Genomic DNA, 25532 nt, shown 5'->3' with positions numbered 1-25532 from the left:
CAGCCACATCTGAGGCCTCCAGTTTCCCCCATTCTTGTTAGCACTTGTCATTTCGGTTAGCTTTTGAGTGGCCTTCCTGGGTACAGCGAAGAGGTGGTATCTCACTGAGCTTCGGTTTGCGTTTCCCTCCCGCCTCACGGTGGGCCTCCTTCTGCGCTCGTGACCGTTCATAGATCTACTTAGGAGAAATGTTCAGTTCCCTGCCCATTTTCAAACGAGATTTTGCTTTGTTGTTGAGTCCTTCTCGCATCCTAAACATTAGATCAGTGAACTTTCTGATGCTCTGCCTTATTAAAACCTCTCTCTGCCTTGCTTTTTCCCTGTGGCTTCAGCGCCCATGGTTTCCTAGTGTCGTGCATTGGTTGTTTAGAGAATGGCTTCTCCAGGGGTACAGCCGTCCAGATCGCGCAGACCTTTGTGGTACAGCACGAAATGTCAGGTGGCTGCTGTTTCCACTGATCCTATCAGAGGAGTCTTTCTGTGCTGGAGAGAGAGCTAGCTTTTGGTGGAAGATTTTCCAAAATTTTAATTTTTGTCTGAGATTCATATTTGGTCACCAGAAAAAAATACAACAAGCTGTTAGTGCCCCGCACTCCATTCCATCCAGCGCTACACTCACTCGGTTTGAGCTCAGAGGCCCTGTGGGCACCCCTGTGGTCACCTTTCCACGCTCCGCGCAGGAGCCGGCCTGGTGCTGTGCTCCTGTGGCTCTGCAGGGTGTGAGACTGTGCTGAAGGGCTGTGCTCTTCCTGCCTCCCAGAGGACCTTGGTGGCCTGTGTGTCATTGCTGAGGGCCTCTGTGGTGCACTGGGTCCAGGGGCAGCTGCACCACCTTGGCTCTGACAGGCAGTCTGTGCAGCTGCGGCCAGGGAGAGATCAGAACTGAGCCCTCGTCATTCTGGGCAGTGTCTCAGGTCCCCAGGGTCCCCAGGCCCCACTTGGCAGGCTGGCTGGGGCCCCCGTGGTTCTGTCTGTGTCACCTTCATCTGCCTGCTGCTCCCTGAACCCCTCTTATGGTTCTTCCTGCCATCATGAACTTGTGAGCTTTGGCTCTTCTGGCTCTGCCCGCATGCGTGAGGGTTCTCTACTGGCTCTGGGGCCCTGGCCGGCATCATCTGTCCAAGGGGGACCCTCGGTCTGCTGACCACTGCCGGCCATTCCCGGGCAGGGCAGGGCAGGGCAGGGCAGGGGCGGGCTGACAGTTCTGCCCACTGTTCTGCACTTGGTTCCAGGGTCGGCTCTGGCTCCTGGCTCCAGCCCCACTCCCCCTGCTCGGCTGTGGGAGGTGGGCCCGTCTTCTGCGCCTCAGCAGCCAGCTTTTCCATCTTGCCATTGTTGCTCTTTTTTCCTGTGGATTTCCAGCTGTTATGTTTTTTTTTTTGTTGAAGTGGTTTGACAGAGGTCAGAGATAGTAGCAAATGTTTAATTTGCCATGTTTAGTCTCCTTTTCAATTATTTCAGTAATATACAGTTACATTGGCTTTTAAAATGGTTTGTCCATCAAAAAACTGAAATGAATTTCTATTTTAAATAGGATATACTTTTCTGTGGTACTTTTTTTTTCCCCTGTGGGTTTTTTTTGGTACCGGGATCAAACTCGGGACCTTGCACTTGGAAAGCAGGTGGCAGCAACACTGAGCTAAATCCCCAGCCCTTTTAGTGGTTTTACTTTCCTTCAAAAAAATTGGACTGCATAATGTTGTAGTTTTGTTTTGTTTTGTTTTTTTACTTTTTGGCTTTGTTTTTGTGTTTTAGACAGAGTCTCACTGTGTAGTCCAGGCTGGCCTTAGATACACAGTCCTCCTGCCTTAGCCTCCTGAGGGCTGAGATTATAGGCGTGTGCACCCAGCCCAGCTTCTAGGTTTGATTTTAATCATACTTAAAAAACTTGGTTGTGGATTTGTCTTTTTCATGTTTTCTAATTCATTGATTTTTTTCTTTTTTGTACCGGGTGAGGGGGACGGAATTCAGGTCTTTGTACTTGGGAGGCAAGAGCCGAAACCACTAAGATAAACACCTGGACCTTAATTCATTGATTTTTAAATTTATCTGTATTGACTTTTCCTTTATCTGTTTTTTAGTTTTAAAAACAAAGTACAGGGGCTGGGGATTTAGCTTAGTGATGCTCCCGCCTGCCTCTAAAGTGCAAAGTTCTGAGTTCAATCCCCAGTACTGTAAAAAGAAAAGAACTAAGTTCAAGTGTTTTTCTTTTTTTAGTATTTGGGGTTGAACACAGGGCCTCTTCACATTGAGGGCCTTCCCAGCCCTCTTTGCCTGTATTATTTTGAGACAGGGATCTTGTAAGTTGCCCAGGTGGGAAGGGCTTGCGGTCCTCCTGTCTCAGCCTCTGAGTGCTAGGTCACAGGCATGTGCTTGCTCTCGTGGTACAGTTTGCATGAGTGACTCTGGCCTGTTCTATAATGACAGGCATTCGGGACTTCACCTCTTCCTCCCATCGTGGCTCTGACCATGGCCCGCCCGTGTCTTCCCATGTGGCTTTACCATGGTGCATTAGCGATTGTGGGAGGCATTGTTTAGGGTTCTAGCTCTTCAGGGGCCTCCATGTGTGTGGGATTCCAGTTGGTGCTGTCTGATGTGTCGGGGAGTTGTTCCCTGTGCCCACTGGGCTCCTTACATTTGCTGGTGGTGTTGGTGAGCGTGTGTCACATGCACACACAGGCCGCTGGCGAGTGCCACTGCCACGCCTTGGTGGCTGCTATGCTGAGGGAGGAGCCTTGGCTGGTGCCTGGCGGCGGGCTGTGTGCTCTCTCAGTGCTGGGCTCCAGGCAGGCAGACCCCAGCCCTCTGTCTCCAGCCGGGAGGGACTAGTGTGGGAGAGTGACTGCTTTCTTAATGTGTTTGTCTTCTCCCTTAGGTGAATCTTAAAATGAGAGAGATCACAGAAAGGGAAGTGAAGTTAAAGCAGCAGCTGCTGGAAAGCCCGGCTCATCAAAAGGTAAAGGGCTGATTTCATTTTTCTGGAAGGTCCTCAGCGGTTACTGGTGCTGGTTCTCAAAGCCAGCCCCAGGGCTCTGGGGCCGTAGCCTACCACCCCCTCCCTGGAAGAGGTGTCTGGGTGTTGAACTGTGGGAGGGGAAGGGTGTGCTGGGAGGGCTCGGCCGCTCTAGCGCGGGGGAGCCCGGGTCCCTGGAAGCAGGCTTCCCGCAGTGAGTGTGTGGGGTCTGTCTGGTGCCTCTGATGCCCTGGCGTGCAGTGTGGCCGGTGGGCGTCTGAGAAGCCCCCCCATGGGGACTGGCGGGAAGTGTGTGTGTCGTGGGTGTACAGCACGTTCTGGACATCGGTCTGTCTCTCTTGTTGTTTTCTCTTTGGCCAAGCACATGTGTGCAGGACACGCCCGTAGCCCCTGCCTCGCCCAGCCCTGTAGTTCCTCTCCCTCCGTGCTGCCCTGGACAGCTTCTGGCAGCCAGTGGGCCCAAGTCAGACCGCAGCCCAGGGCCTCCCTTGTGTGCATCGTAGGCCTTGCCCTAACCCTAGGCGATGCGCGCGTGGGTGGGAAGTGCTCACCTGGCCTGCCCTAGCCAGGTCCTTTGCAGTAGCAAAGGACAGAGCTGAGGAGGGACTCCTGGTGCCGTGGCGTGGGGAGGTCACGGGCACCCAGAAGCCTTTGCTCGCGCGAGGTTATCCCCACCTCGGCTGCAAGAGTGTCTCACGACGTCCCCGTGGACCTGCGGCTGACGCTCCTCTCCACCTTCCTCCCTGCTTCCCGAGCAGTCTCCCTCCAAGTGGTATTGGAAGTTAGTGCCCGTAAGTGACCTGCCACCAGCTGCCGTCTGCAGAGCCATCCTGTCGCCGTCATGCGCTGCCATTGAAACTGCTCGCATCTAGGACTGTTTTGTTGTTGTTGTTGTTCAAGTGTCCACCTGGGACTGGCGCTACACCTTCCCTAGGACAGTATCAGTGGACTGGCCGGGCTGGGCAGGGTTGTGATGTGGCCCTGGGGGCTTTCAGTTCCCCTAGACCTGTGCATTTGTTTGTTCCTAGTGACTCCTTTATGTGACCAGCACAGCATAGGGATGGGACGAGGTCCTGGAAAGACTGACGATGACGTAGTAGCCCGAGCCACTCCTGGCGCTTGGTCCTTTCTGATGTCACCTGCCCACTGGGGGTGTTTACCATGCTGTCCATCCCCCGGCGTCCAGTCGGGAAGGTGGTTCCCTAGGGAGGATGCGGGTGGACTTCGGAGAGGGCTCTCCCTCGTGTCCCAGGCCTCATGCCCCCCTCCTGTGCCTTCTCCCTAGCATGTGCTGGCTCCCAGGCAAGGGCTCAGTGTGGTCAGCAGGCCAGCACAGGCACAGGGATTCTGGACTTAGCCTGAAGACAGTGATCTGGTCATGCGGTTCTAGCTTTGCACCACCTGGTGGCCCATTCTGGACGGAGCCCACAGCAAATGCTTGGTGCCGACTGGTGCCTTTCCGCGTGAACTTGTGGACATGAGTCCTTATGCAGATGGCCTTGTATGTGTCCCTCTGATGCCTGTTTGGTGGCTCATGACTTGGCCTCCATCACCCCCTGGACCCCTTCTTGGGGATAGCCGTGGACACACAGGGCCCCTCTGCTCCAGACTTGCCTTTCTGCCCCGTTGCTTCTCCGCATGCATTAGCAGGAGAGCTGTCTCGTGGGGACCCCCGGCTCTCTGGCCTCTTGAGTCCAGACATGATTGAGGCAGGGCTCACAGTTGCAGCTGTCCTGTAGGGAGTGTGATTTAATGACACCAGAAATGTGACCAAGATCAGTGTCCCTTTGTCAGAGGACGTGTGACTGTCCTGCCATAATGTTCAGGAAATAGCCAGTGAGGATGAATCTGATAAAGGTTGACAGGTTGGAGGTCTTACCCTGACACCCCACAGCCGAGGGTCAGAATGACAGTGTGCTGTCCTGAGCTGCAGCTCGGTGTCCTGCCTGATCGACCCTCACCATCCATCTGCTTCATGCATGACTCTGCTCACCGCGTGTCTGCTGTCTGTGGAAGCCTGGCCTGGCGCATGCCGCAGTGCACTGCATGCTGGAACCCGTGGACCTTGCACGTGTGGTCCAGTACGAGGCGGGTGACCTGTGGTAGCATGTGCCCTGGGCTCCGAGAAACAAGTTAAAGAGAGTTTTGGAACAGCACACACAAAACAAGCCTTGCTGCTTAATTTATAAAGACATGTCTTATGCTAAATGTGATTATTTTACACATTGTTGCCTCTGGACGTCAGCTGGAGATTCTGGGCTGTGGAGAGACAGTCCTTGGAATCAGTGCTGCGGAACCAGAAACCCAGCGTTCTTACACCACAGGGCGGCCTGTGTGGCACATCTCCCTGTGCGGGACTGTGGCTGGCAGGAGAGCCATGTGTTAACGGCTGAGGCCCGGAACTGCCCTGAGTCGTCCTGGCAGCGAAACTCCTGTACCCGCTCATCAGCCATGGGAACAGAGCCAAGGGTCCGAAGTGTCCTCTCTGGGTGGAGACACTAAAAAGCCTCAGCCAGGCCAGTGCGTCCGGGGGTCCTGAGCACCTCTCGGGAGGCGGCATCCAGGCGCATCGCAAGCTCCTGGATGGCTGTCTGTGTTGTGAGGAATGGGCCTCACCTTACTCTGAGATTTCTCAGGCTGCACCATGCTGTGTTGCGTCCTCCTTGGTGGCCGAGGCTGCCCTGGAGGTGCGGGGAGAGTAGCTGCCGTGTCAGGATGCTCACCGTTTGACTTGTTTCTCGCCTGTCTTCAGTGTTGGCTCTGGTAGTAGCGTAGAGGTGTCCCGCCTCCTTCCCGGCGCCTGCCCCCGTGTCAGCTGTGTCCAGCTGGCTCTGGTGGCGCTCGCAGAGGACAGCTGCCACCCAATGTGGCCCAGGCCTCCGGATCTTGGTGCCAGCCAGGCAGTGTGAGCATGCCAGGCAGTCGCAGGCTTCCTCTGCGGGTCCTGGGCGGTGCCCGCGGTGTACTGCAGCGTGGCTGTAGCACACGTTGCGGGGGTGCACATGCAGAGACCATTTTCCTTTTATCAACCGCAGGTCCGCTATCGGCGAGAGCACCTTTCCGCTAGGCAGTCGCCCTGCTTCCCGTTGTTGGAGGACTTGATGCGAGGCGGCAGCGATGGTGCTGCCCTCCTGGCGGTGGTGCACTATTACTGCCCCGAGCAGATGAGACTGGACGGTGAGTGGAGACGCCTCCTGCACCGCCCGGCAGGGCACAGGCGCCGCCGTGGGGTTATGCACACGTTGGGCCCTGATCCTGTTCGCGGAGACATGGCCTGGCGTGGCTCCCAGGCCTCGGCATGGGTGGGCTCGTGTGCACCCTTCCTTAGGTTTGAAGGATGCGGTGCTTCGGGTGCCGTGGAGTGCTCTGCACGCCTGTGCCCTTGGTGTCAGTCAGTGTGGTCTGCAGCTAGGACGGCGTCTTGCCAAGCATCCTACCCTCAAGTGGGCATGTGGTGTGGACCTGCATCTCAGACTCAGTCCCCAGGGATGAGAGTGCTGGACGGTGCTCATGTTCTCGCACACAAGGTAGTCTCGGACACAGATGCACTCCTGTCTTGAGAGGCGGCCTCACTGTGTTGTCCCGGCTGGCCACACTCCCCTGGACGACAAGCGATGCTCTGCACAGGATGCCCGTGCACCCACAGAGCTGCACTGGGAAGATGGGGGAGCCTCAGCTACTAGGAGAGGCCTTAGAGGGGAGCCTGTGGGAGAGGCTGTGGGTGCCCTGGGCCCATTGGGCCTGGGGGCTGTGTGAGGCTGTGGGTGTCGGGCTGGGGCTGGGCTTTATGGAGAAAGAGCTGGGAATGCATGGGGGTGCTCCTCAGATGCCCACCTCTTTGGGATCAGTGTGAAGTGGAGGGAGGCCGAGCGGTCCTAGAGGAAAGGTCCATGTCAAAAGTGCTCTGGGTGGGCTGGGGATGTGGCTCAGTGATGCCTGCCTTGCAAGCCCAAGGTTCTAAGTTTGATGCCCGGTACTGCGCACACACAAAAAAGTGCTCTGGGATTGGGATGCTCATGGCCCTGCTGGCATTCTGATGGAGCCCGCAGGCCACACCCAGACCCAGCAGAAGAGGAGTCTTAAAGGGATGCAGGACAGGAAGGGGGACAGAGGCCAGCAGGAAGACGTCGGATGGTAGTATCCCCAGGTTGTGGCTGCAGCAGCGCCTCTCCTGTCTGCACCCTTTTGCCTCCCTGCCTCGGGCAGGGCTCCCTCAGGCCTGCCTCCTGGTGCACAGATCCCATCCTCCCCGTCGTATCCACCTGTGAGCCTTCCATGCCTGGGATCAAGTCATCGTGGACAGCAAGACCAGCAGCTCACAGGGTAGCACAGCCACGTGGAAGCCCACTGCAGCCGGGGAGGGGAGGTGGCAAAGTGGATGTGTGCAAATGACGGCTTCAGAGTGAGGCTGCTGGAGCTGCATGACTGTCTTAGGGGAAACTGGTGGTCAGCTGAGACTTAGTAAGGCCGTGGAAGACTTGGGCACGGGGAGTAGGCTGTGTTTGGCGTGCCTGCCACTGTGGACATGTTTGTTTCAAGATTCAGAGTTCACATGGACAGGACCAACAGGTGTGGATGGTCATGGCCACAGAAGAAACTGCCAGATGCCGAAACATGGGCACAGCTCCCAGTGCGGAGCGTGAGGAGCGAGGAACCTGTATGGTTTCTGTCACGCTCCTGGAAACCCTTAAAGCTGTGGACCGGAGGGACCACTGAGTGCTTCCTGAGTCCCTGAGGTCACTGTGGAACTGCTGCTGCATACTCTGTGGGGCAGGCATTTCTGTCCTCACTCCCCTGCAAATCTCGATCATCTAGACTCAGTCTGGGACAGACTGACAGCGACAGACGGTTGTCAGTAGAGCAGGACACAGCCCGAGAGGTGTGGGGGAGCTGTGTCTCAGGGTTCATGTGCTAGACCAGTTTTGCTGCAGTGCACCAGCAAGGGAACAGTGAAGCAGTCCAGCCCCATGGGAAAGGACAGTGACAGTGTCGCCTACCTGTGCGAGGGTCCAAAGTTACTCTAGAAGATGGAGTGAGGAGCCGAGTTGCACATTCCTTCTTGGGTGAAATTTGGCTGTATCCAGCCTTGGAGCAGCAGGCCTGCTGACCAGTAGGTACAGGAGGAGGGCAGAGGGGCTGGTGGTGCCTGGGATGCCCTGAGTCAGGCTGAGGACCATGAGAGAGGAGCTGGGGGCCTCCTCTTGGGAGAAAGTGAGCCTGGCAGGCTGCAGGCTCAGACCCCAGGCACAGGGACGGGCAGGAATGAGGGCGCACTGAAGAGGAGCTTTGTATAAGCTGCTCCTTGCCCCGAGAAGCCTCCATCTCCCGCTTGGCTCCAGGAGGCCAGTTCGTCCTGGTGCAGAGAGGCAGTGTGCTCCCCTGCAGCAACTGGCCTCAGGCAGAAGGCCCGCAACCTCTGGGGCTCCTAAGGCCTCCTCTTACTTGAGCATGGATGGCTGAGACCCTGACCTGAATGAGTACTGGGTCACAGGCAGCGCAGGAGAAGTGAATCAGTGAGCAGTGACACCCAGGAGTGGACCACAGGACATCCGGAGTCAGACTCTGAGGGGCTCCAGGTGAGGCTTACTCGGCGACCACAGTGGCAGAATTCACTGAAGAGCTGCATGAAGCAGCGTTGAAGAAACCTCCTAGGACCCGGGACAAGGAGGAGAGGTAGGAAAAGCGGAGAGGAGTGTAGGAAGGAAGAACAGAGAAAATAGGCATGAAGCTCTCTGAAGCGTCGGCCAAGGAGAATAGAAGGTGCCCCAGGGATGCAGGTGGCCACCTCTTAAGGACCCAGCAGTGGCCAGTGTGGCTGCTGAAGGGGGAAGAGGAGGCCTTGGTGACCGCATGGGAAGACAGGAGCCAGGACAGGAGTGGTGATGCTAGGACAGCCGGGGAGACTTCGGCAGGATGCAGTGCACTCCCATCCAGGGAGGTCAGAGGCCCGGATCTCAGGAGGGGCAGGCAGGCGGCTGCATGGCTGCCGGCATCCGAGGTCTGTGGGCAGAGACTGTGGCTCGGGTGTGGAAATAGTCCCAGGAGCCTCCTCTGGGCCCAGCCACACGAGTGCCGGGTCACTGCAGGAGGGCACAGGGCAGTGTTCAGCAAGGGGATGTGGGCCTTGGCAGAGGAATGGAGGGCGCAGATAGACAGTGACCTTTTTTTAAGCTCTTTAATAAAAATGCTGGTGGCATTTTAAAGGCATTAATATTTTTGTTAATAAGAAAATCTTAGTTTTTGATAAATTCAATTGCAAAATAATAAATTAGAAGTTTTAAAGACAGTATGTGAAACTAAAAGCTTCTCTTAAAGGATTAATAAAATAGAAGGTTTTCTGGAAAAATCAAAAGAAAGTCAGCAATAAAGAAAATAGTGATAAGAAGACAAACTACAGATCTAGTGGGTAACAAGACCAGCAAGAGTATTTGTGTGCCAGCCACACTGGAACATGGGCCGGCAGGGACCGCTTCCACAGGGCCGGCGAGACAGGAAGCGCAGAGACCCGGTAACCACAGAATAGGTGGGCTCGGGAGTGAGAAGAGCCCCTCACAGGACTCAGGCTGTCCAGGGAGCGGCAGCTGGGCGGCCCGCTCCTGTAGGGCTACTCCCTGACATGGGCCTGAGGGGAGTCCTGCGGTGGGCTCTGCTACTGCAGGCTGGGAGCAGACGCGGACCACGTTCTCCGCATCGTCCCAGCAGGTGCAGTTCTTGGCCTCGTCGTGTGTCACCCGCCACACCTTGTCCCCAGGGAGTAGGGGAGGTGGGTGCTGGGGCTGCGGTGCTGCGGACCCCGCCAGCTCCCCTGAACACTATCTATGTCCTGTGTGTAGCACGGGATGACTGTAAAGACGTCGGGAAGTGAGGCAAGATGTAAAAACAGGCTTAAAATTGGAAGGTAAAGGCAAATGTTTCTGTTGTGCTTGGGCCGAGGCTTAACATTCTCAGATGCTGAGTCTGTATCCTAAAAAGTGTAATTTTCAGGCTACTCCATAAATGTGTTGTCAGTCCGGATTGTTTTCACAGAAGTGGACAAGTGCAAAAGCTGGGTGAGAACCCCAGGGCCACATTGACTCCGCCACACTGCCCCGTGCTCTGGGTTGGAGGGGAAATCAGGGGCCCCTGGCGGCCTCGGCACAGTCCCCACCCTTTCCGGCTGCCCATCCTTGTGCTATCAGCTTCCAGCGGAATCGCCACTACTGTCTTGACCTCGGCGTGTGGAGCTCACACCGGTGGTGGCGGTGTGCCTGGTCATTAGTCAGGTGGCCTGTGCTGGGCTCCTGCTGGACGGGGACATTGGCTTCAGCATGTGTCAGTGCACTGGAGAGGCTTTGGGCCACACGCCCCTCTGTCCTCAGATTTGTCATCCACCTCTCTTTGGCGTCGGCCTCAGCTGCTCCTCTGTACTGTGAGGAAAGTGCTCTTCTCTGCTCTGAGGTGTGGACCGGGTAGCCCCTGCAGCCTGGTTTATTCCATGGGTTATAATCCAGCTCTTCCACTAGTTTTTGCTTAAAGTGTCTTGGGCTGTGGCCAGGTAAAGTGTGAGGAGGAGGAATGTGGGTCCTTGCTCCGTTGCCCAATCTTGGTGGACTGCCTTGGGTGAGGCTGTGTGGCTGTGGCCCAGCAGGGTCATGTGGAGTGTGGGCTGCATGCAGAGCCCAGAGAAGGGGTGCTGTGCAGGGGACCGACATGTTGGGGGTCACGGAATCCCTAGGGACAGACAGGGAGGTCTGGCTGGTCACACCTGGTGTGAGTGAGGTGGAAGCACCCTGTCCTTGGACTAAAAAGGAGCAGTAACCAGGACTGAGTAGAAGATCTAACTTGTGCGCACTTCTGAACCCCTGCCGATGAACATGCCTCCTTGGAAGGCCCCTGTAGTGGGCCTGTGCAGCTCTTCTCCATGGCAGCCTGGTCCTAAATTGCCCTGCCCTGGAGGGGATGGCAGGTGTCCCCACACTCTCACGAGGAGGCGCATGCTGTGCAGTCGCTCAACTTGGGATCGCTGGTCCCCTTGGCACTTTGTTTCCCAGGCGCACCGTTGGCACACACAGACAGGACCTTGTACAGGGGCTGGCTGCTGAGGGAACTTGCTTAGCAGCTACAAGCAGTAGGGATCTGGGGTGAACCAAGGACTTCAGATGCGTGGTCTCAAATTAGTGATTTACTGGGGTGTTTCATTGTGAATCACAGAATTCGAATCCTGGAAGTGACTCCTTTCTTCTTGAGCACATTCCTTCTGCATTTGATGCTACTTGTGAAACACTGCGTATTTTTAAATGACATCTGTCCTTTGTGTACTGACATCCTCTGCACAGCGTGGCCCTAAACGAGGCTGTGTGCCCACGCGCTTGCTTCTGAAGCGGCATCTGGGGTGTTAAGTCTGTCCTCTGTCTGTCAGATATATGCCTGAAGGAGGTGCCGTCCATGGCCGACAGCCTGTACAACATCCGGCTCCTGAGAGAGTTCGCCAATGAGCATCTGAACAAGTGCTTCTACCTCACGCTGGAGGACATGCTGTATGCGCCCTTGGTGCTCAAGGTGAGGCCTTCTCCACGATGCTTGGGTCACATGCGACTCGAGTGTGTGCTTATGTCCTTGTCTTGCTTTTCTTTCTCTCTTAGCCGAACGTTATGGTTTTCATTGCCGAGCTCTTCTGGTGGTTTGAGAATGTCAAACCCGATTTTGTTCAGCCCCGGGATGTTCAGGAATTGAAAGATGGTGAGTGTCTGACGCGCCGAGGGTATCCCGAGGGTTTGGAGCAGCCACTAAGCCCAGGGCAGGGCTGTGTGGTGCTGGGGCCCTGTGGGTGGAGCAGACCTTTCTGTTCACTGTTCTCTAGTCCGTGTTGTGTGTTTAGATTTTGGTATAATTATAACATTTGCCAGGCGTCACAGCGCGTGCCTGAAATCCCAGCACTTGGGAGGACTGCCATGAGTTCAGGGTCAGCCTGAATTACACAGCAAGACCCTGTCTCAGAAGGTCCTGTCTGACATTACACAGTACATTTGTTAGATTCGATAGATACCAATTTTCTGGAGAAGTTTGGTTTCAGGTCAAAGTTGAGTTATTTTTGTGCTTATAAAAGATGCAGGTTTGGCCAGGTGTGGTGAGGCACAGCTGTAATCTTAGCACTCAGGTGATGGATGTAGGAGGGTCGCTGTGAGTTCAAAGCCAGCCTGAACTGCGTAGCACGACCCTGTCTCACAAAAAGAAAAAAGTAGATTTTGTGTTCCATGCCAGCATTGTAACTAGTCTGAATATTTCTGTACAATCGCCACTTCTGCAGCTAAAACAGTGTTACAGCAGAAGAGCACCCGGCCTCCTGTGCCTATCTCCAACGCCACCAAGCGCAGCTTCCTGGGCAGCCCCGCAGCACTGAGCCCAGCTGATCTGCCTCCCACCCCACTGCCGGCCGAGGGCGGGCACAGGTACCACCTCCACCCCGAGGAAGCGGAGTATCTGTGAGTCTGTCTTTCATGCTCAGTCTTGGTTTCCTTTTTGTAGTAGCTTAAGGTTTTGGCTGGAGTGCTCGTGTTCTGTGGGTGACATGCACATCGTGGGTGCTCTGGCAGCCTGTCCTCCTGCCCCTCGGTCCTCCCCAGAGCCCAGGACCAACACCAGCCTCCTCTCCCCCTGGAGTAGAACTCCTCGGAGGACTTGCACCCAGTCCCAGCACTGTTTACAGAAAACATGTTTCTTTATTCTCTTTTTCACAGTGAAGTTCATTGTTTAAAAATGATGTAAAGAGTAGAAAAATTAAAATAATAGCTTAAATTGCTCTGCAGTATAGCCTAGTAGAATGAACAGACTCTTACACCTTGAGCAGTGTAAACTGTCTGTGTGTGTTCCACGTCATTCTCCGTCCCTGCCTCCAGTGACGGTTCCTGCTCGCAGTGCTTTTCTGGCCCCTGGTGTTCATTCATCGGCAAGGCTGGCTTGGCCAGGTGCATCGGGGTGCCTGGTCGGGTTTGCGGAGGGTTGCAGCACCCTCCTGGAGTCAGGGGAAGCCGCACTGTGGGGCGGAAGGCGTGGTATCCCAGCTGAAGCAGGCTGGCACCTCACGCACAGGCAGTGCAGGGCATGCGTGCTGTCGCTGAGCCAGGCGCCCCCGCTCAGGGGATTTAGTGCTTGGACGCACCTTTGAAAGTGTTCAGGTTGAGTGAATTGGGGTTTAAGGTTAAAGCAGTACAAAGGTGGTTTTAAGCAGTGCGTGAACAGAATGGCTCCTGAGCCAGCTGGTGTAAGGACCCTTGGTGTCTTGGGGTGGCTTCCTTTGTGGGGCTGAGCAAGGGGGAAGGAGTCCTAGGGTCTGAGAAGCCGTTCTGGCAGCACTGCCGAGGGAGAGGTATGACGTATGGCGGGACCTAGGACAGCGGCGGACAGCTGTAGCGCAGAGCCTGTGGGCGCAGGCGGGAGCCGAGAGGGGACAGTCGCTCATAAAGACAGCGTGCACAGCCACAGTGCCCCGTGTGGGCGTCCCTTCTCCCGGCTCTGCCCCCAGTGGTCAGATCAGCATGAGGCCCGCACATACACACTGCCCCCTGCCCTGCTATCCACCTGGCAGTGTGCCATGAGAAGCGCCCTTCTGCCACAGTCCCTGCTCCTGTGCAGGCAGACAACCGCGTGGTGTCTTGGTGGCCACCGGGCCAGGCTTCCTGCACCCCCTGCCCTTCGGCACATGGCTCTGGGCCTGTGTATCGTCCCTCTCTATCCCTTCTTTGCTCACTCTCTTCTGACCCTGGACACCTTCTCTCTGCATTGGCCTTTTTAGGCCTAAGCCTGGCAGCTGCGGCCCAATGTGCTGGTGTCCCGTGGCCCCTCCACCCTGCCCACACCTTTGTGACTTGTTCCTTGCAGCTGGGGGAGCTGGTGCCAGTGTGCCCACAGCACAGGCATCATGTTTAATTCTGTGCCCTGTGGTTCCCATTGGGAGTTCCAGTCCCTTTTCTTATTTTTACTTCTGTTTATCTCAAATGCAACCTCTGTGGTTGCGTTTTGCTGCTGAAATTGGGAACTGGCTGTGTTGCACACTGACCAGAAGTCAGGATGTCCCCTGTTTGCAGCGCCTGGGTTTTTGTCTCAAGTTGGAAGCTCTTGGCAGCCTCTTGGTTCATTTTTATAGATGTATTTCCCAGAAAACCTGTTAAGTTGCTCCAATTTAGAATGCATTCACGGTGATCTCTGTTGTTTCCATTGCATTTGCTTTTGAAATTAAAGTTTATAAACAGTGATTTTTCTCTCAAATTCTTTCTCCATTTAGTGGGAAAGGAACTTCCGCGTTTAGCCCAGCACATCCTTTGTTGCCACTGAGGCAGAAACAGCAGAAAGCAGCGCAGGCTGAGGAGGCGCCCGGTGAGAGCAGAGCACATCCCTCTCCTGCTTCCCCTGCTGTCCTTCTACCCTGCATAGTGAAGCGAGGCCTCTCGCCGTCCTGATGTAGTGACTCTAGTTAAGAGTGGGATGGTAAACCCCCGTTTGCACTCCTGTACTTGGAATTGAGCCTTGCTGTGAAAATCCCGTCCACACCTAATAAATCCTACACAGACCCAGAATTGCAGCAGGGAGCAAAGCAAGAACCTCTGTATTGGAAGTTCACTTAAAATTCTGGCTCACTTAACTTCCTTCATTGGGCTGGTCATTACTATCACACGTTAACGAGTAGGGTTTGTTAGACTGTCTGCTTTCCTTGAGTAGTTCTGGTGTACTGCGTTCCTGTCATTTCCTGGGAAGGAATTTGTTGTGCTGAAAGCGTTTCCAGGGATACAGAATTGGTTACTTAAAACTCTGAACATTATCTCCTCACTTTGCAGATCAGCGGCATCGATCTAACTCTCTAACGCGTGTCGAAGGTCAGCCGCGAGGTGCAGCTGTAGCATGGCCGGAAAAAAAAAACAGGTTAGTCCCTCCACAGTGATGTCCTGTGGAGGTTTTCACTGGACTCCCATGAGTAGAACCCCGTCTGGCAGGTGCTGCGGGGCAGTCTCTTGCACGTGGTTCTATAATCCATAGTTTCCGCTTGAATTTCAGGCCCGTGTCCCAGCCAACACCCTTCACACTCCATCATGCCACGAGCTGCGAAGTGGACCCTGGCTCCGGCGACAGCGTCAGCTTGGCCCGCTCCATCAGCAAAGACAGCCTGGCTTCCAACGTTGTCCACCTCACGCCTCAGAACCAGCCGCACCCCACGGCCGGGAAGGCTAACGGGAGAAGCCTCCTGGGCAACGTCAGTATTGAGGACGAGGAGGAAGAGCTCATGACCATCATCAGGACGGACGCGACTGCCCACCGTGGGGACTTGGAGGTTGCCAGGGCATCACCCCGTGTGGCAGGCCTGCTGGCCAGGGCCAGGTCTCCCCAAAAGCAGCTGGACCTCACGGAGAGTAAACCCGACAGTTTCTTCCTAGAGCCCCTGATGCCGGCAGTGCTGAGGCCAGCAAAGGAGAAGCAGATTATTACCAAGGAGGATGAGTGTGGCGAAGGGCGGCCGAGGAGCTCCACAGTCAAGCGCTGCAGCGAGGGCCCCCAGCTGCTGGCAAGGAAGAAAGTAGCTGGAAGTCATGGAGGGCGGGACCTGAACAGGACTTTCACGCCCATCCCGGTGGGTGTCGACCCTGCCGAGGTTAGCCTGTGCTCAGCGGAAGGCGAGGGAGAAGTGCTGGGGGCACCTCTGGCCATTGGCGGCTTCCAGCCATCACCCCAGGGCCAGCCTGCAGACGGCTTCTTCCTTCACGTGGGCAGAGCTGATGAGGACTCGGAGGGGAGGTTGTGCATCAGCTCCAAGAGTCCTGGCTCGCAAGACTCAGAGCCCTGGACGCTCCTGAGGCAGGATTCTGACTCCGATGTGGTTGACATAGAGGATGCAGAGCAGGACTTCCTTGGTGGGGACCACCCTGTGGTCATCACCGCCTACGCTGGGGAAGAGGAGTCGGCCAAGCTGCAGGAGGACATGAAGGTGCGGGAGCACGAGGACAAGGATGGCGCCAGTGGCCGCTCGAGCCCGTGCCTGAGCACCACCTCCCAGCTCAGCAGCGTGTCCCTGGCGAGTGGGAGTGTGAAGATGACCAGCTTCGCAGAGCGGAAGCTCCAGCGGCTCAACAGCTACGAGACCAAGTCGAGCACTAGCAGCTCCCAGAAGACCACGCCGGATGCTTCCGAGAGCTGCCCTGCGCCCCTGACCACATGGAGGCAGAAGAGGGAGCAGAGCCCGGGCAGGCACAGCAAGGACCCCGCCAGCCTCCTGGCCTCCGAGCTGGTGCAGCTGCACATGCAGCTGGAGGAGAAGCGCAGGGCCATCGAGGCCCAGAAGAAGAAGATGGAAGTGCTGTCCGCACGGCAGCGCCTGAAGCTGGGCAAGGCCGCCTTCCTGCACGTGGTGAAGAAGGGCAAGGTGGACGGCGCCCCACAGCCGCTGCGGCCCGAGCACTTCGCAAAGGACTCTCCACACAATGGGGAGCACCTGGACAGCAGCGTGCCCCGAACCGAGGGCCTCAGCGGGTCTCGGGATGCGGATGGCGAGAGCCTGGCTCTCCTCCAGACTCACAGACCCCGAGACGTGGTCGTGCTGCATGACGTGGACAGGAGCAAGGTGCTCTCGGCCGCGCTCCTGGAGGACGGGGTGGGCGAGGCTGTGGACATGACCGAATGTGAGCTGTCCATCGAGAAACTGAACGAGACCATCAGCACGCTGCAGCAGGCCATCCTGAAGATCTCGCAGCAGCAGGAGCAGCTGCTCATGAAGTCCCCGAGCGTCCCGACTCCAGGCTCGAAGAGCAACTCCCAGGACCAAAACGTGAAGGCTGCTGTCCATTTTGTGGAGCCGCTCTCGCCACCCGGAATGGCTGCTCAGCGCAAGCCGCCCCGGCTGGGCCAGGGCCGGAACTCCCGCTCCGGAAGACCAGCGGAGCTCAAGGTCCCCAGAGACAGGCAGCAGGGCTCCTCCAGGAGCAAAACCCCAACGCCCGGCTCTGAGGGCCTCTCGCACCTACGGCCCTTCCCCCCAGGGCACCCCCCTCGCACGCCCTCTGACCCCACTGTGGATGGAGCTGCGGTCCCCGGCGGCCACCCTCCTGAGAAGGGCCTCTTCGACAGTTACCGGCTCCACGATGAGAGCAACCAGCGGACCTGTGTTCTGCCCTCGCCCAAAGACCCCAACGTCATCGCGGAACAGATGGGTCTCAGAGAAGTTCTAGGTGCCAGCGTGAAAGAGGCAGGGCTGAGCTCCTCCAGCAAAGAGCCCCTCCCCACGAAGGAGATTATCCCGGGGGAGGAGACGCTGAGGAGCAAGGCCAGCCTCATCGAGGTGGACCTGGCCCACCTGAAGGCCCCCGATGAGGATGGCGAGGTGGTAGGCCAGGACAGCGCTCCGGAGCTCATCGGCGATGGTGACCAGAAGCCCGGGGTTGGCTTCTTCTTCAAGGTATGTGGTGAGCGGGTCACGAACCAGGCCCGGGGGTGGTGTCGCCTCCCGTGACTGCCGGGCCTCCAGGGGACTTCAATGCAGTGTGGACTGAAGAGGCTGGGAGGAAGCAGGGTCATTGCCGCCTGTCCACTGTGGTGAGGTGGCCCAGGATCCTGCCCGTGGGCCCAGGCCTGACTCCGTGGCGTGTCCGCACGCGGCAGAGCTTTTCCCTCTGACAGCTCTCCAGCCATTTAGAAACATGAAGACCACGGCATGGGCCTGGGTGCAGACACACAGGCACGTCCGTGTCTTCCCGCCGCCCTTGGCCGTGCGGCCTCACGTCTGCCCCTGTGGAGTGTCGCCGCGCTTGCCGGGGTTAGCGTGTGGTTCGTGTTTAAACTGTGCATTGGAGCTCCCTGAGTGCACGCCAGAGTCTGGCTGGCGCGCTCCAGGACTTTGCTGTCCTGTCATCACCGTCTACAAGCCGACACCTGTGCCACTTGCAGGACGAGCAGAAAGCCGAAGACGAGCTTGCTAAGAAGCGGGCTGCCTTCCTGCTGAAGCAGCAGCGCAAGGCTGAGGAGGCGCGTGTGCGGAAGCAGCAGCTGGAGGCGGAAGTGGAGCTCAAGCGCGATGAGGCCCGGTAACCTTGTTGCCTGGACAGTGGCCCTGCAGGCTGTCTGTGCTTTGTCCCCACCCCGGTTGCCGCCGGGGTTGCTGGGGTGCGGTGCGGGGAGTGTCTCCACGGCTGAGGCCTGAACGCTGCTGGTCCCACCCGGGAGCCCGCGGGGGGACCTGGGGAAGCACCAGGGCCGCAGGAGGCAGGTCTGAGGGTTCGCTCCTCCTGTGAGTCCCACTGACTCGCCCTCTCGCAGACGTAAAGCCGAGGAAGATCGAGTCCGTAAGGAGGAGGAGAAGGCACGGCGAGAGCTCATCAAGCAGGAGTATCTGAGGAGGAAGCAGCAGCAGATCCTGGAGGAGCAGGGGCTCGGCAAACCCAAGTCGAAGCCCAGAAAGCCAAGGCCCAAATCTGTGCATCGTGAGGAATCGTGCAGCGACTCGGGCACCAAGTGCTCCTCCACCCGTAAGTGCCTGCGTGGTGCCTTGCGCGTGCCTTGCGCGTGCCTGCTTCTCCTGGGGGGAGATTGCTTGGACGGATGGGATGGATGGATGGATGGACGGGGAGGGTGCGGGCCCTCCCATGGCTCGGGCCGGACAGGCCGCTAAGGGCCCGGTCCTCGTCTCTGCAGCCGACAACTTGAGCCAGACGCACTCAGGCTCCAGCCTGTCCTTGGCCTCTGCAGCGACGACAGAGCCCGAGAGCATCCCCTCGGGGGGCACGCCCTCTCAGCGGTAAGGAGCTGCTTCTGCCAGGCCGTCCCTGCAGGTGTGGTGGCGGCCGCCCATGCCTGGTCCCATCCCCCGCAGGGCTGCAGCACCGGGGTTGCCCTTTGTCGTCCACCTTCCTGCACCAGCGTCACCGCGGCCCTCTCTGGCAGCATTGCAGGCAGAGGACACTGACGGCAAACCCCTTGTCACCCGGGGCTGGAAATGCTTGCTGGACGCGGTCCGTCGTGTGTGCCTGTACAGTGCGTGCCGAGCTGTGCCGCACCAGGATGGGCACCAGCGGGCCCCACACAGGGGTGCCCTCCATAGGTGGCCCGCTTTGGGCAGCATGGTGGGACAAATGTGACTCCCACTGTGCCACCCTCACCCTTTGTTCTCTGGTGCTGCAGGGTGGAGTCCTTGGAAGCCCTGCCCATCCTGAGCCGCAACCCCAGCCGGAGCACTGACCGCGACTGGGAGACTGCGTCGGCCGCGTCCTCCCTGGCCTCGGTGGCCGAGTACACAGGTGAGGGCACACCGCTTGCCGGCTGTCCTGGAGGCTGGGGCTGGGCCGGGTAGCCGCACCTCCTGGGCACTTGGAATATGAGGCTTTGAACATTTCATGTGTTTATTTATTGGTACTGGGAAAGAGCCTTAGGCTTTTTCCCAATTATTTTTTTATGTTGGGTTTAGTAGGCTATTTGGGAGGGTCACACATTCAAGGCCAGCCTGCGCAGCTTAGTGAGAACCTGCCTTAATCCACAGAGGACTGGAGATGCAGCTTGGTGGTGACAGCTTGGGTTCGATCCCCAGTACCACCAGAAATAACAAAAGTCATTTCCTGAGTTTGTCATTTTATAGAGACGAAGCTGAAATTAGAAAGTAAAGTCATTAGGTACTGTAGTCTTTTATTACTTCCAGGAAGTTTTCTGGAGTAGCTTTGCAGTAGCCCATCGAGGAGCGCGTGTGCCCACGATGGTGCACCTGTTTCTTGATCCTGAGGTGTTGTCACTTTCTTTCTCGTGTGTGTCCCTGCTTTCAAATGCCAACCTGCACACCTTGTTGTCAGGTCCCAAGCTCTTTAAGGAGCCCAGCAGCAAGTCCAACAAGCCAATCATCCACAACGCCGTGTCCCATTGCTGCCTGGCAGGGAAGGTGAACGAGCCCCACAAGCACTCGGTCCTGGAGGCAAGTATCCCGCGCCACAGCCGCTGCCGGGCCGGGCCGGGGAGGGAGTGCACAGAGCCCTGTGGGTTCAGGCTGAGATGGGCTCGGAAGGGTAGGACCTGGGCAGGTGGGAGCTCAAGAGGTTGCCACACTGGGGATGGGGCCAGGGGAGAAGACTGTGAGGGTGGGGACCCTGGAGGGGCAACAGTGGTGGGCAGGCCTGCATCCTGGGAGCTGGGTTAGACTGGGAAAGTGTCGGGCAGGCAGCATGGGGCAGGTGCAGGGCTGAGGGGCTGAGGAGGGCTCCCGCCAGTCCCGAAAGGCCGAGCTGTGAGGCGGCAGCTTCCGGAGGAGGGGCTGGCGTGCGCAGGCATCCCAGTGTCACCTGGTGCAGTGTGCTGCGGTCGACTTCACTGTGATGCCTGTTGCCTCTGCTCCGAGGCCTGGCCGGGGTGAAGTTGGGACGATGGACAAAAAGGGCCCCTTCCTCAGCAGTCAGTGGCAGTGTGCCAACCCTGCCTAGCTGCTGAGGGCCTTGGGGAGGGAGGGATCAGGACACGGATGACGGCTTCCTGGAGCTCTGTCGTGGCTGTGGGGGTCCTGTCACTGCTGTGCCTGCCTGCAGGGTGTGGACAGCACAGCCCATGCAGGGCCAGTGGGTACGGCCGGCTCTTGTCACATTTCCTTAACTAAGTAGGTGTGGGTTCCCAAAGGTTAGGGATAGACAGTGACCGTGAGGACTGTGAAGGGACAGTTCCCCCGCACAGGGTCACCCCTCAGGCGCAAGCCCCTGGGCGAGCGTGTCCGAGCGGAGTCACGTGGGCATCATCTCCGTCCCCATCCCTGGTGTGCTCGAGCCCCGGGACACATGGCCTTTGGCCGCATCTGTCACGGAGCAGGACTCTGAGGTTCCTGAGTATCGTGGGGCGTCTGGCCGGGCAGACTGTGGGTCCCCTTCGTGGGCTGGTGTGTGTGGGTTGTTTCTGCTCTGGGCGTATTATAGACAGTACTGCTATGGATGCCGTGGTGAAGGTTTTTCCTGGCTCTGTGTTGTCCCTGTAGTGTTTGGGTCACGTGGGGATGGTCACAGTTCTCAGTAGTGGCTGGGCACTCATGTCCTCCCGGCCCCACGTCCCCGTCCTTGGCCTGCCTCGTGAGCACACCCTTTCTGTCCCCGGTGGCTGGCAATACAGACACCCAGACTTCTGTGTGGTACGGCCCCGGCAGCATCCTTGCCCCCTAGAAGGCAGAGCTGTCACCCGGAACAGGAAGCTGTGATTGGCGAAAAGGAGCTCCCCGGCTGCTCCCTGCCTTGGTGTAGTGCCCGTGGGGACCTTGGCCCCAGGAGGCGCAGTGACACTCAGTGCTTCTCGTCTCCCCACCCAGGAGCTGGAGAAGTGTGACGCCAACCACTACATCATCCTGTTCCGTGACGCTGGCTGCCAGTTCCGGGCTCTGTACTGCTACTACCCCGACACTGAGGAGATCTACAAACTCACCGGCACGGGGCCCAAGAGCATCACCAAGAAGATGATCGACAAGCTCTATAAGTACAGCTCGGACCGCAAGCAGTTTAACCTGATCCCGGCCAAGACCATGTCGGTCAGTGTGGACGCGCTCACCATTCACAACCACCTGTGGCAGCCCAAGCGGCCCGCAGTGCCAAAGAAGACCCAGACTCGTAAGTGACCGGGCACAGCGAGTCCGCGATGGCGCCGGCGGGATCCGTATTTATTGTTTCCTCCTCGTGGGTACGAAGCGCGAGGGGTCACAGACCTTTTCAGAGCCTCTGACAAGTGAAGCCGGAGAAGGTGTGGACGCCGTGGTGCCCACCAAGCTCCGGGCCTCAGCTGAGGGTGTCCCAAGGGGCCCAGCTGCGCCTGTCCCTCCCTCCCTGGAAGGTCTCCAGGACTGGATCCAGATCCCTCGCTCTGCGCCCTAGCCTCCTGCTCCCTTTGCACACTGCCTGAGGAGCGGCTGCCTGGGGCTGGGGTGGAGGCACCCTTGGGTCGGGCATTTGAATGTCTTCATAAAAGGAGTTCGTGTGGGAAATCTTTTTCATTTGCGGACTTGTATGATATTTATTGATTGTGTCTACTGCCAATGTTTATATCCACTTCTAAGATTTCTGAAAAAAATCTTTGTTCCTTGCTGCTCAGAAAAAGTTTACTGAAAACACCAGTTCACTAAAAGCACTGAAATGGGCAAAGTCTGTCTTCCGCTAAAATAGCGTTTACAGACGTGGAGGAGATGCTCTGCCCGCGCTTGAGGACGCTGAGTGGCACTGGCAGCTGGTGCTGGCCGGCGCCTTGGGCCCCCGGCGGTCCATTCGCTTGAATAACAGGTACAGGAGCCGTGGGCTCTGTGCGCGCCCCCGCTCCTGGGAGCAGCCGTGTGCTGGGGCCGTGCGGCTGGGGACTGGTCTGGGTGCCGATGTAGGGGCGATTACTCCTGCTGCTTCTTCCACGCTGGTCCCACGGGTGACTGGCAGCTGGTGCTGGCCGGCGCCTTGGGCCCCCGGCGGTCCATTCGCTTGAATAACAGGTACAGGAGCCGTGGGCTCTGTGCGCGCCCCCGCTCCTGGGAGCAGCCGTGTGCTGGGGCCGTGCGGCTGGGGACTGGTCTGGGTGCCGATGTAGGGGCGATTACTCCTGCTGCTTCTTCCACGCTGGTCCCACGGGTGTGCCTGCCCCGCCAGGGCTCGTGCCCCGTGCCACGTGGCGGCGAGTCCTTTTCACACATTCGTTTGCACATGACGTTGTGGGAGTGTTACTTGAATGTGTCCTGGACTGCAGAAGACAATAGTGGAGTCGAGCCCCAAGTGACTGTCACACGGCGATGCTAGGTACAGAGAGGCGGTAGGTACACGGCCAGCAGGGGGAGCTGCTGGGCGGCATTGTGGTGGTCTGTTGCGATCCGGATCCTGAGCTGGCGTCCGCTCCGCCCTGAACGCGTCCGAGTGCTGAGCATTAAAGTCCGTGAACGTCTGTCGCCTCTCCTTCCCACACGTGTGCTTCATTTCTTCTCTGGACGTTACCACGGTCACGCAGGAGGCACCCGTCCCGGGTGGGTGCCTGGCGGTGGGAGTGTGAGGGCTGTGTGGAGCCAGGTCCCAAGCACCAGTGCTCGTGGCTGCACCACACAGCGTCCGAGCTGGGTCCCGGCAGGACTTGCCAAGCGTGACATAGCAGGCACCGGCCGGCCCACCTGAGTTGGAGCTGGGCAGTGTCCGGGCTGCTTCCCTTGTGGCCGAGGGCTGTGTCCCCCGTGTTTTTAGGTCCTGGGGTTGTGCCTCGGCCTGGTGTGTGCCAAGCAAGTGCCCTACTGCAGAGCCACACTCCAGCCCTTCTGGAGGATTCTGATTTCGAGGCAGGGCTTTGCTGAGTTGCCCAGGCTAGCCTCAGGCGTGGGATCTTCCCACTCGGCCCCCTGCTCACGGGGTCGCAGGCTGCTGGCTGGTGTGTCCTTTGACCTCCCCTCCCGCTTCTCTGGGACTGCAGCGCAGTCTCTGGTCAGACTCTACAGCCTAGGCTGTGTTCCTCACTCAGGCAGTGCTGCAAAGTGGAGTAACACACTAGTCACTTCTAGATTACGATTTTATCCCGAAAGTTGTAATTGTTATTTGGAAGAAAAAGTATTTATTGAAATAAAATTTTCTGTTAAATAATTACTTTGGGTGACCTGTTATGGATTTATCCTGATTTCTTTTTGAAATGGATTTGACCTGTGAGGTGCAAGACTGGGCTTCTTAAAGCATCTCCCCGAGGCCTGTCCCTGTGTGACAGCGTAGGGATGTCAGCCGGGCGGCGCATGCTCCCGTGTCCCTCTCTGGCTGGGCTGTGGGCGTCGGTGGGGACTCCAAGGGCAGGAGCTGCCCAGATAAAACCCCAGGCTCAGTGTCTCCGTCACTGCCCACTCTGCAGGGCAGTGACCCAGGAAGGCAAGTTCCGGCCCCCACTTTCCTTGGGAGAGGCAGTGGAGTTGGCCGAGCTGAGGGGGGCTGGGGTGTCAGCAGCATCTCCCTCTGGAGTGGGACGCAGCAGGGTGGAGGCCACACTCCTGTGCTGAAGACAGGCACTGGGCCACGCCAGCAGCAGAGCAGTCCCCAGCACAGCCGCACCCGCCACACTGGTGCCAGCCACAGTGCCCAGGGTGGATCGGGTCCGTAGGAGACGGGACTGGCTTGCTTCTTGGCAGAAGGGATCGTGTCCTGTGGGTCAAGTGTGGAAAGGAAGAGCAGAGCATCGCCCTGCTTCCTGCCCTTGGAGGACGTTTCTAATTGGGTTGCTTTGGTTGGGTGGTTCTTTTTCTCCTGGGTTCATAGCTCCTGGAAATCTAGGTAGGTTCCCTTCCGTGGTGGGAGCACAGATGTGCCATGCTGTGACCGCTTTTAAAGAAATGTGTTTGAAATACAATGCATATGTCTTAGTGCTTTTTCTTCTCACAGATGGTATATTTCCTGTCCATTTATAAAAGCTATTTACAAAGCGTTATTCTACTACTTTTTTAAATACATCAAGCGCTTCTCCTGCTCTGGACCTCGGCTTTTCAAGCCTGTCTGCTGTCACATAGCACTGAGGAATAAAAGTGCGTGCGCCGCAGTGGTTGGAACCTGAGCATCTTTTCCACTGGAGCTTTCCTCTGCCTTCACCCAGCACCCAAGTGCAGGCCTAGGTGACGTCCGAGACGGTGAGATCCAGGCCGCGATACGGAGGAAGGCTTCTCCGTGTTTCGTCACTGTGCGGTGTGCCGAGTGTGATGCTCTGCCCTACACCGGCCGCCACCTCAGCCTTTGGGCATTTTCCCGTCACACCGTCAGCGAAAGCCACAAGACACAGAGAAAAGATGCTCAGAGTGTCCCGGTACAAAGGCACTGACGTCCCTCCAGACGGTGCCGTGCTGCACAGGGGGCAATTCACCTGTCCATTCCTGAAGACACTGTTCTGTTCCACAGAAACTGTAGCAAAGAGAGAATCCCGAAGTGCTGTCTTACTGCCTCTACATTTAACGTGCGTTGGGCTCTTCCAGTCATCTCGACACGATATTTTCAGCAAGGGCTCAGCCTGTGCGTCACACACCACAGTCTAGGTGACACTGCACACCGTAACCAGAGTAGGAAGTGTCCTGAAAAGAGGAGCCTTTCACTGCTGACCCAGGGGCTAAAATGCTCAAATTCTCAGGAGACAATCTTTTGTCGGAATTTTGATACAAAACTGTGCAAATGTACAAAAGGCTGGATGCTGTAAAATGTCTCATTTGTTCGCCTCGTACCCCACGTGTGCAGCAGGGTGAGAGCGCAGACCTAAGGGGCCGTAGCCGTGGTCATGCACATCGGCGGGGTGTTGATCCTCCAAACAACACTTTGTGTGAGTTCTCACAAAAAGAAACCACTGCTTCTACTTTTTAATAGGTGGCAGCCTCTTGAGACGATCTCGAAGGACCAGCTATTTTAGTAAAGTTCTTAACATTGTTGTTTTTAATATCTGTAAATGAGGACCAGAGCGCACGAGCACAGTGGTGACTTACCAGCCACGGCCTCCGCAGGTTCTGTTTTCTGCCCAGTGTCCCCTAGCCCACAGACAGACATGACAAGCACCACTCCTAGCTCTAACGAGCTCTGTTTCAAAAAGTCACTTCCAGAAGACATTTCTTTCCTCTTTTTTTTTT

The 25532-nt window shown here is 57.3% G+C and overlaps 1 protein-coding gene across 1 annotated transcript in view; it reads left to right on the top strand.

Moving 5' to 3' along the window:
* Camsap1 (calmodulin regulated spectrin associated protein 1) overlaps positions 1-22342 on the top strand; it is a 58125-nt gene extending 35783 nt beyond the window's left edge. Inside the window, exons 7-21 of the mRNA XM_010608976.1 lie at positions 2876-2956; positions 3733-3765; positions 6010-6151; positions 11373-11512; positions 11596-11692; positions 12261-12435; positions 14235-14326; positions 14785-14869; positions 15002-17390; positions 17879-18015; positions 18248-18456; positions 18623-18725; positions 19109-19224; positions 19768-19886; positions 21252-22342. Coding sequence (XP_010607278.1) covers positions 2876-2956; positions 3733-3765; positions 6010-6151; positions 11373-11512; positions 11596-11692; positions 12261-12435; positions 14235-14326; positions 14785-14869; positions 15002-17390; positions 17879-18015; positions 18248-18456; positions 18623-18725; positions 19109-19224; positions 19768-19886; positions 21252-21554 — 4221 coding nt within the window. The 3' untranslated portion in view covers positions 21555-22342. The remainder of the gene's footprint in view (positions 1-2875; positions 2957-3732; positions 3766-6009; positions 6152-11372; positions 11513-11595; positions 11693-12260; positions 12436-14234; positions 14327-14784; positions 14870-15001; positions 17391-17878; positions 18016-18247; positions 18457-18622; positions 18726-19108; positions 19225-19767; positions 19887-21251) is intronic.
* Positions 22343-25532: the final 3190 nt, after the last annotated feature.

This window comes from Fukomys damarensis, unplaced genomic scaffold, assembly GCF_012274545.1.
Source record: "Fukomys damarensis isolate Sample0158 unplaced genomic scaffold, DMR_v1.0_HiC HiC_scaffold_36, whole genome shotgun sequence".
NCBI classification, from domain to species: Eukaryota; Metazoa; Chordata; class Mammalia; order Rodentia; family Bathyergidae; genus Fukomys; species Fukomys damarensis.
The sequence above is the reverse complement of the archived record's forward strand: the minus strand, read 5'-3'. Positions and strand labels throughout refer to the sequence as shown.